The 11065-nt window shown below is 36.2% G+C and overlaps 1 protein-coding gene across 1 annotated transcript; it reads left to right on the plus strand.

The window, feature by feature from the left end:
* The first annotated feature begins 618 nt into the window (after window positions 1-618).
* dhrs3a (dehydrogenase/reductase (SDR family) member 3a) lies at window positions 619-10599 on the plus strand. The gene is made up of 6 exons (XM_056449898.1): window positions 619-1034; window positions 4917-5060; window positions 6021-6140; window positions 8224-8462; window positions 8545-8670; window positions 10004-10599. The coding sequence occupies exons 1-6, from the start codon at window positions 837-839 to the stop codon at window positions 10086-10088; spliced, it is 912 nt and encodes a 303-aa protein (XP_056305873.1). The 5' UTR covers window positions 619-836; the 3' UTR covers window positions 10089-10599.
* The last annotated feature ends 466 nt before the right edge of the window (window positions 10600-11065 follow it).

Here is an 11065-nt window from a genome sequence, read left to right on the forward strand (position 1 = left end):
ACCCAAAAAATGTTATCAGAAAATTTATATGTAGAATATAATTGGTTTTTTATACCGTGGAAGTCTGTGACGAACTGGAACTGGTTTCTCAATAATTAAAATATCTTTTGTGTTCAGCTGATGAATGGAAGAAACTTAAGGGCCAGTGAATGATAACAGAATTTCATTTTCCATTGAACTATCCTTTTAAGTGCACTTCATTTTTTCAGAGCAAGTCCATGTGGAACGTCAAATTGCAGAGATGTGCTAAATGAATGCGGCGTTGCCGGTGCTCGAAACGCCAGCTCGGAAAAGTTGGGTGACAAAATACATGCACATCACTAATGAGACCCCCAACAGTGCTTACTATGAGCCCCTTAAAGTCTTTAACACTGATCAGCATGACTTCACATATAATGAGAGGATAACAGTGCAGCAGAATTATGAATTAATGTTTCACTAATTGTCTCTCAATTTACTAACGACACTTGCAAAAGTCCCGTCCCGCCTCTTGAGATATAGAGCACGGAGACACCGTGTTCTTAAACCATTCTCCTAAAGAGAGAGAGAGAGAGAGAGAGAGAGAGAGAGAGAGAGAGTGTGTGTGTGTGTGTGGGTGGGTGAGGGAGAGGGAGAGACGTCTTACATGTGACAGTTGTTCACTTCCAGATATTGTAGGTAAGACACTTAGCACGCTGATGGACCTCCTCTGTTAAACTTCTAGGAAGAGGAAAGCAGGACGCGTTTCCAGTTTCTCCAGCGTGCCCTATGACAACTGACAAATCACACACACTCTCCCTTCTCACGAGCTGCTTTATTCCTCAAACTCGATAGAAAGCGCTTGCTGTCTGAAAACCATGATGGAGATGAAGGTGTTGGGATGCGCGTTGCTTTTCCCCTTTCAGATTGTCTTCAGCATATTGAAGGCGATCGTGCGCTTCTTTACGCGCCAGAAGCGCAGAGATCTGGGCACCGATGTGGTGCTCATCACTGGAGGTGGAAGAGGAATCGGCCGTCACCTGGCTAAAGAGTTTGCCAAGCAAGGAGCAAAAAAGGTAAAGTTTGTACCTCGTGCATGAGTGGTGTAATGCTATTATTTACGGTGTTCACGCATTTATCCACTTGTAGTTTAGCTGTTGTATTAATCAATGTGCACATTATAAATTAGCCCTTTGCTTACACTTGTAAGACATTTGTCTGTTGAACGTGTTCATAAATATTGAATGCATTATTGTGAACGGGATTATTTCAAATGACTGGATAAGTGTCAGTGCGCAGTATGAGGTCTGTACTCGCGCAACGCAACTTGTAATTTGGCGCCACTAATAACGCGGATAGCTAGACGTCAGTTGTCTAACAAAAATGCTTTTATAAATGTTTGTGTTAAATCTGTTATCTGCCTCCACACTCCATAGCTGAACAATATGCTTTGAGACTATCTGTCTTACTTTATCTATGTTAATGGAAAGCGCGTGCCATACCTGTTCTGGCGAACGCGGCTTGTGTTTGTTTGGCGACAGGTGAAAATAAGCGCTTGTTTTAATTTTAAGCTCAAGTCCACTGCACTGAAATGTTCACAAGTGCCAGTACATTAAGTGACAGTTCACAAATATGAAAATAACCTGTTAATTAACGTTAAGATTAAGATTCAATTAAATCTCCTTTGTGATTGATAAAATACAAATCAATGGCTAAATATGAAAAAAAGAATTAATAAATACATGCAAGACAAAATTAATACCCAAGGCTCCTAATGAAGTTTTATGAAACAACCAGTGTGTAAGAAATAGAACGTTACTACTTTGAACTTTCATCAGCTCACGTGTGAGTTTACCAGCACATGCTGAGGTTGCACTTCAGCCGTTTTGGAGACCATTTGTGGATGCTGAGGATTTGAGGTAACAATGCAAGTAACGATCAGTTTCTTGCACAGACCAATATTGTTTCTTTGTAAGACTTCAGTGTATCATCAGGAGCTATGAGTTTTAATTTAGTTTGCCTGAATATGCTTTTTTTTTTTACCATTGACTTGCATTTTATGAATCACTAAGGACCACAGTTTCAGCACCTGTTCTACTAATGAAAAGGCCATATATCCTGAAAGACCTGATGGTGAGCAGCCTACAAAACAAAATAAAACAAAAAACTGGACATTTTCAGGTGAACTGTCGAGTTAAGAGACAACATGTAAGCTACATGCCATTATTAATGGGTTTATTTATTATTTCTGCATTACTAACAATTGTGTTTATCTGAATTATTCATAGCAGTAAACACCCCTTTTAAACTATGTAAATACACTTTGAAATGGTCCAGTGTAGTCAACAGAAGGTACAGTGACCTGTCGCTGCCCTCATCTGAAGCCTTGAGCTCTGTTTCATATTCCTCCAGCACACAAACACAGGTGTTTCCTAAGCTTTTATGTCTTTACAAATGCCCAACAATGAGCCGCTGACAGGCAAGGCTGTTTTGTTGAACTCAAATCATGTGTGACTCTTTAACCTTCCAGGGAAGTTCATACTTCCCTACTCCGAGTGAGGGAAAACATCCAGGATGAGCTGTCTGTGATATTTATTATGATTAATACCAACTGATTTCAACTCATTATATCGGTCCTCTCAAGAATAATGTAATAGCTTGGTAGGCTTGTCAGTGATAGCTCCTTATTTTGACAGCGTGTGCGTGTGAGCGGGTGAATGGGCGCTCAGCATGTGTAGGTGTGTGAATGGATCAATTGCAAGGGGGGTGTAGTAGGCAGAGAAGCACCTTACAGATTGGTTACCACAACCAAGTTCATTGGCAGGTCAGCCAGCTTTTGCGGAGCAGGCCTGATGATGTCATTTGTGTTATTGTGTGGACTTCTTACGGCTGAGTCCCAAAGGGAAAGAATCAAACAGAAAGCCAAACGAGGCTAGGCTGTAGATAAAAGTCAAGTAGATCATGCAAGTTAAGCTCCTTGCTTGTATATTGATTAATTATATATTGATATAACTTTTATTTCCCTATGAGGGGATTCAAATCGCTCAGATCTCCTAATCTGTTCCCATTACATATACATCTACACTAGATCAAAAGTTTAGGATTAGTAAAAAAATTTTCATGATTTAAAAGGAGCCAATTCTGCTCACCAAGACTGCATTTATTTGATTTCACCAGAACAGAAGTAAGGGATGAACAGTGAACAGTTAGGTAGGTTGATCGGGCGTCCTATGATGACGCCCAGAGACTCAGAGTGGGGGTACCGTTTTTGTAATATTTTGGTAGAGTGAGTCGAGCCCTCGATTTAACCTAGGAAGGAAGAGAAGGTTATAAGGACTGTTAATGAAAAGCAAGGAAATGGAGGGAAGGAGGGAGGGTTCGAGAGAACGAGAAGAACAGTGTTAGGGGGCTAGTCTGCATTAAATAAGTTTTAGGAAGTAGGTGATTGGTAAAGGAGGCAAACTGAGGCGTGGTCTTGAACCTTTGTTAACAATTTAACTCTATTACAAATACTGTAAAATTGTGAGATATTATTACAATTTAAAATATCTGTTTTGTTATTGAATGCGATTTAAAATGTAATTTATTCACTGAACAAAATGATTTAAAGATGAATCCTAGGATTTATGATTTTTTCTTAAGTTAAGTACTTGTAAACTATTTATTTGGGCTGAATTTAAACAAATAAATTAAGTTGAACATTACTAAAATTGGTTTGTTTGTTTAAATTCAACATATAAATTGCTTGCAACAATTTTGCAACCATTTTTTTCTCAGTGTTCTTGTTATTCAAAGCAGCATAATTAGTCTCCAGTGTGATTGAATTCTTTAGATATTATTCAATTATATTTCACATTTTTAATTTAATAAATGCAGAATTGGTGAGCAGAATATAGGCTTAATTGCTGTAAATGATCATGCATGAGGAGTAAAGGTGGGATTGTGAGAAGGTGTACTGTAGGTGAATGGAGACTGGTTCTCTCATGCTCCCAGCTAGGCTTTGGCCCAAGTCTGACCCCACTGGGCCTGCACTAATAAGTGGACGTTGGGCTGCCCCTGCCTATGTCTCCTGGTGGCTCTGTTGCTTGAACTTTTACTGATAATGGGACACTCACCATGTGCTGTTTCTGACATTGTTGGGACATGAGGCCGGCAGAATCTCACTCGGCACATGAGAAAGCATCTGTTGCATTGCTTATTTTTATATAGCCGATTTTAGGACTGCATTTAATAAAGTCAGTTTTAGGAACTATTAATTAAAATTAACACATTTATTTTCATTCAGACTAATTCATATGCAAGGCTGAAGATGTTTTTCATTGAATTTAATTGCTATAAGATTTTTTTGGATAATTGTTATTTATGGAATATTTTACTTTATTTTATGGCATTGCATTACATTGATTTAGGCAAAAAAGCATTAATTTAATATAATATAATACAATAAATAAATAAATGATTAATTTTATGTAATCCATTCTTAAAAAAAATGTGAATAACATTCTGTCACAAAGTCCCCCAAAACAATCTGGACAGGTTTTGTGAGCTTCACCCCACACGAATGCTCTCCCCTGAGAAGCCTGGAGTACTGACAGGTTCCTCCAAAGGTCAGAGCGAGTGACCGTTTTATGTGTGTATGTTTGTTTATGAGCTAGATTGAGATTGACAGGCTGGGGAGGAGACGAGCTCATCCTTGTGTTCATTACCTCTCGCTGACCTTGCGGAGTGATGGATCTAATAGACAGAGAGTGAACTGACCCTGTCCTCTATCACTCTCACTTGCTCTCCCTAAAGCCAGCGATAAAGAAATACTCCTTACAGAACTCAACCTATACATCAGTGTGGAGCAATCCTGCATAATACATCACAGAGCTGGAAATATAGTTCCTCGGCTCTCACTCTTGTTGACTTGCAAATTGGACATTTGTTGTACATAAATCATGTGTTTGCTCCCTCAGGTGATTTTGTGGGGCCGCACAGAGAAATGTTTAAAAGAGACCTGTGAGGATATCTCCATGAATGGAACAGAGTGCCATTATTTTGTGTGTGATGTGGGCAACAGGGAGGAGGTTTACCAGCAAGCCAAAGTGCTCAGGGAAAAGGTAAGATTACGTTCTGCATCCTCAGCTACTGTAGATATAAATCAATAAATATTTAGCACATCTGGTTTGACATTTTATGTTTCAGAGGGGTGCTCTCTAGCGCACCCTTTGTGGCCACTACTTGATTTTTTTCATTTTTAAAAACTCTTGACGCATAAGACCCTCGTAAATAATGATCTCCTTGCATGGCACAATCTAATCTAATCTAATCTAATCTAATCTAACCTAATCTAATCTAATCTAATCTAATCTAATCTAATCTAATCTAATCTAATACAATATAATATAACATAATACAATATAATATAATATAATATAATATAATATAATATAATATAATATAATATATAATATAATATAATATAATATAATATAATATAATATAATATAATATAATATAATATAATATAATATAATATAATATAATATAATATAAATTGACCGTTGTTATAATTATTTGTTTATGATTAATTTATTTGGATGTACTACTTAATTTTTTTAAAAATTGCACTATTACGCAAAAAAACATTATATTTAATTTTCTCTGGTACATATTTTAATGTATTATATTTTAAATTGTATTAATAATTTATTTATTTTCTTTCATTTTTTACTAAAATATAACATTTACTCTGATATTACATAATAACTATAATTGGAATATCAACTAATTTCATTACTATTATTATTTTATTTTATTATTATTATTATTAAATTGTGTTATTTTATATTATATTTCCCTTAATTATATTATTGTTTTCTAAAATAAACAAGTGCTTTGTTATATTGTTTCATTTGTAACATTGTTGTTATATATTATTATCATAATTATTGTTACTAAATATTTTTTATGCTTAACATAAAATTTTATGTTTAAACTATTTAATTATGTTTTTCTCAGTTTTGGTATCTATCGTGGTATAAATGTTTTCCAAAGTAAAATAATTTAATTTTGCACAGGTCGGAGATGTCACCATTCTTGTAAATAATGCAGCTGTTGTCCATGGGAAAAGTCTAATGGACAGCGATGATGATGCACTCTTGAAGACTCAGCACATAAACACCCTTGGACAGTTCTGGGTAAGAGACAAATCAATACTCTGACTTCCTTGCTGCTCTCATGGCTGTCAGTTTATTACAGCGCAGCCGTACTACAGTAACCGCTCGTTGAACCCAACATGAACTCTAGATACTCCTTTGTGTTTTGCAGAACATTTTTCAGTTACTTAACGTTAAGTCACTTGGCATTCTGTAATTCTTGGAAGCCTTCCTCATCGTTTTAGCATGTTTTTGCCAAGAGAGAAAAAGTAACACTGCATTCCTCACATAGAACAGTCAGAGACAAAAATACAAGAGAGACTCGCAAACAAAAGCAATGGAATGATCCGTAAAGAACAAGGGGGATAGAAAAAGTTTGAAAAAATGACTGCTCGGAAGATCTAGGATACGCAGTCATGCTTTATATGGCACATTCATAGTCAAAGAGAAAAAGAGCTGATCATCTGAGGCTTTAGCTGCAGTAGTAGCTCACGCTGAGCATTTCTGTAGTATATTGTTGCTCTAATTTCAAACACATGTCGTTTCTGAATGCCATATTGAAATAGTTTTTCAGAGAAGCCATTGTCAGACTTCAGATCAAACACTGAATGCCAGATTTGTGCTGAATCATGCTAGCATTATGTTAAAACATTTAACAGTGTTAAATCCTGCGACCAACCAGATTAAAATTGTGAGATGTGTTAAAGAAGACTAGAATTGTGTTAAACTATAGTAAACCATGCTACTAAACTGTTACAACATGCTAACAATGTGTTAGCAACCTGATAAAACATGCAAGAATTGTGTCAAATTCATTTAGAAACATGCATACAAATGAAATAATGCTAAAAACATGCTACCAACATGCTAAAACATGCTAACATTGTGTTACACAAAGAAACCATTACTCAACCCGGTCAAGCACTGAATGCCACCATTGTGCTAAATCATGCTAACAGACAGTAGCAGTTTTGAATCATGCTAGCTACCTGATCAAACCTGTCAACACTGATAAACCATAGTAGAAACTTGCAAAACAAAACCTGCTAGGAATGTGTTAAATCATCCAAGATTATATGCAAGCAAACTGTTACAACATGCTAACATTGTGTTAGCAGTCTGCTATAACATGCATTAATTGTGTTAAATCCATTTAGAAACATGCATGCAACTTACAATATGTTACAAGTGTGTTAAATAATGCTAGAAACATGCTAACAACATGCTAAAACATGCTAACATTGTGTTACACAGAAAAAAAACATCATCCACTGATTGCCACCGTCGCACTAAATCATGCTAGCATCCTAAGACAGTAGCAGTTTTTAATCAGGCTAGCTACCTGATCAAACCTTTCAACACTGATAAACTATAGTAGCAACCTGCGAAACAAAACATGCTAGAAATGTGTTAAATCATCCAAGATTATATGCAAGCAAACTGTTAAAACATGCTAACATTGTGTTAGATCACGCAAGGTCTGCATGCACTGATTAAACATTGAATAACACTGTGTATATACTAGCCTTGTGCTTAAAATTAGCAGTGTTAAGGATGCTGTAATCTGATAAAAATGTGCAATAATCTTTTAAATCATACTAACAACTGGAAAAAATGTGTTAGCGTTGTTAAACTATGCTAGAAACATGCTAATACATGCAGTGGTAAATCATGCTCAAAACATTCTAGCATTATGTTTCAATGCTTCAAACACTGAATACCAACAATATATTACATTTTTCTAGCATTATGCTAAAACATTGTGTTAAACCTGTTAGCAATTTGTTAAAATCTGTCAGCACAGTGCTAAATCATACTGACATTGAAAATTCATTATATTTCTTGAATTAAAAAACCATCAAAATCTCAACCACATGGCTTTTCTGAAAGCCCATTTCAAACAGAGTTTTGTAGCCACTATCTGACTCAGATCAAACACTGAACGTGGGCTCATATTTCTACTCAAATATTCTTGTTGACTTTCACCTAAGGTAGCCTAGAGAATCCTAGACAATTAACACATTCTCGACCCTGAGGTTCTGAAGCTCTCATTGTTATTGTTGGATTTTCCAGAAGATGATTGAGGGAAGCGAACAATGTGTAATTGTGTCTGTCTCCCCCACAGACCACGAAAGCATTTCTGCCTCGCATGCTGGAGCTGTGCAACGGCCATGTGGTGTGCATTAACTCTATTCTCTCCCTCTCCTCCATCCCTGGAGCCATCGACTACTGCACGTCCAAAGCTTCGTCTTATGCCTTCATGGAGAGCCTGACGTTGGGCCTGCTGGACTGTCCTGGAGTGGGATGCACTACAGTGCTTCCCTTCCATACAGACACAGAGATGTTCCAAGGCATGAGAGTGAGGTAATGAGCCGCTGCTGTTGTAAATACGCATCAAGATCTAGACTGAATCAATCAATCAATTATTTCTGAACTCATCTTTTAGGTTCCCTAAGCTTTTTCCTCCTCTGAATCCTGAAATGGTGGCCGAGCGCACTGTGGACGCAGTTAGGACCAACACTGCCTTTGTTGTCCTGCCATGGACCATGCACTTTCTTGTAATTCTTAAAAGGTGAGACCATCACTGTTTGTCATCAATTACTATTCATAAATTAAGAAATTATTATTCATCTTAGGACAGGGGTCTCAAACTGGCCATTAACGGCCCGCCCTCCTTCTCCCTCCGGCCCGCAAACTGATGTCAAAAATATAACGATATTCGCCTCATCAAAACATCATTTTTGAATTACTATCGTTGTGCAGTCGCGTCTAGCCACTTGTGGTTTTGACCCACCACCTAGTCGACATTTAAAGTCCTGCATTCAGATAATAGATTTTTTTATAGATTTTCCTCATATGCATAATAATATTTGCATAAAAACTATGTACATTAGTAATATTGTACTGCTGGTTGAATTGAACTTGTTAAAGTAAATGTGAATATGTACATACTTTCCCCTTCTTTGTTGTCATTTTACAAAAAAAGAAAGATATTGAGACGAACAATTGCCAGTAAAGCAGTAAAGTCACTAAAGTTCCCTAAACTGCTTTCTGTTGTTCTTACGCTAATTTGGGACAATACAATTGGTTGGGACAGAATACTAATTATTATGCCTATTATTTGTAGTATTTTCATAGCAATTTAAACTACCCCTTCAATATGTACCTCAAGTAAAGTTATAGTTTTGACCTCATGTACTCTGTGGAAGAATGACTGAGTGTGTGTCTAATGCTTGGCCATACACACAACAACCACAGATAAACGTGCTGATTTGCATTATCACTGATGACAGGTAAAGCTTGAAATAAAAACCTCATGTCTGTGGTCCTGAGATGCATCAATTATGTCAGGTTTCCACTTTTTTCTTGTGCTTGAATGTTAAAACAGCCCTCTTATGAATTGTCAGTCACTAAAATGCCCCCCTGCTAATTTGAGTTTGAGACCCCTGTCTTAGGAGGACCATGCCCTAATGTGCTGTTCCATGATGGTAGCAGTATTAAATCATGCTAGAAATATGCCAATGTTTCAAATTATTCCAATTTTTGTTTGCAATCTGTTATAACACGCCAATAACTTGTTAGAATAATGCTAGTAATACAAGATATTATGTACCATTTTCTCACTCTCAAGTGGTTCTAAATTTTTCAGTTTCTGGTTTTCTGTATCTGTTTGTTTTTCCTATTATGGAAGCCTATGACTACCGGTTTGCAACATTTTTCAAAATATATATTTTAACAGAAGGAAGAAACTCAAACATGTTTTAAAGAAGTGGAGGATGAGAACATAATGTCAGAATTCGTTTTTTTGGGGGGTGAACTGTTCCTTTAATAACTTGTGAGAATGAAATGCTATATGCAACTCAGCATAAATAATTGGCCACAACTTTTTGTTTATTTCCTTTCAGCCTTCTGCCACAGTCTGCTCTGGAAGAGATCCATAAGTTTTCAGGAAGCTACACCTGTATGAACACATTTAAAGGACGGACTTAATCTCAGGAGCTGCTTGACTGTTGATTTTTCATTCAACGCAAGTACTATGTCCAGAAACATCAAACTGTTTTATTGTGGACACGGAAAGATGACAGTCATTGGGATGAGCGAATCGAGACGGCTTGTTGTCCCAAGAACTGTTATGTCTGCAAGTCTTACGTGGATGAATTTGGATTTGATTGCCCTATATTGGACTGCACAAACCATGTAGGAGAAAATGTTTCTCAGATACTGTGATAACGGAGCAGACTGTTCAAAAGAAAACTGTTTTTTAGAACGCTCTGAACTTTTCATAAGGGCCCCTAAAAGGCTGCTCTTGGGTTTTATAGTTTTTCACAGATTAAAAAAAACATTTGTAGCACAGGTCAATGCAATTTGACTTTTCAACAGCATACAGCAAACATATATATATATTTAAAATAAGTTACTAATATAGATGTAAAAATGCCCATTGTTTTTCAGTCTGTTTTGCATTATTCTAAAATAAAATTAACTTTTCCACTTTTTTAAAGATTGGAAATGTATTTTCTTGCTTCTTCAAGAACATTTTGCATGGATGCAGCAATATGGTATTTTTGGTATATTTATATCGATAAATATTGAAAACTGAGAACTCTTTGTATATAGAAACTGATAACTAGGATATACCCGTAGGGTGATAAATACAAATTTTGTTAAGATTTGTTTCTGAGCCTGATTACAAAAATAAATTCAAACAAAAAGAGTAAATACTTGCAGAAAATCGGCTGAAACAGCTATAGTAGATGTTTCTCAGAATCAATTAAAAACTGCATTTCTTAAGTTTATTTCTTCTTTATTTCCTCTTCTATAGCAGTTCAACTAGTGGAAATATCCATAATTTATCTGCAGATCATTTATTTTTTCGTATCAGGCAATAATGTTAACATAAAAAATAAGCATTTATCGACCAATAACGATATAGCCTCTGACACATTGTGCATCACTAAAATTTTTCA

This window comes from Danio aesculapii, chromosome 23 (genome assembly GCF_903798145.1).
Source record: "Danio aesculapii chromosome 23, fDanAes4.1, whole genome shotgun sequence".
NCBI lineage: Eukaryota > Metazoa > Chordata > Actinopteri > Cypriniformes > Danionidae > Danio > Danio aesculapii.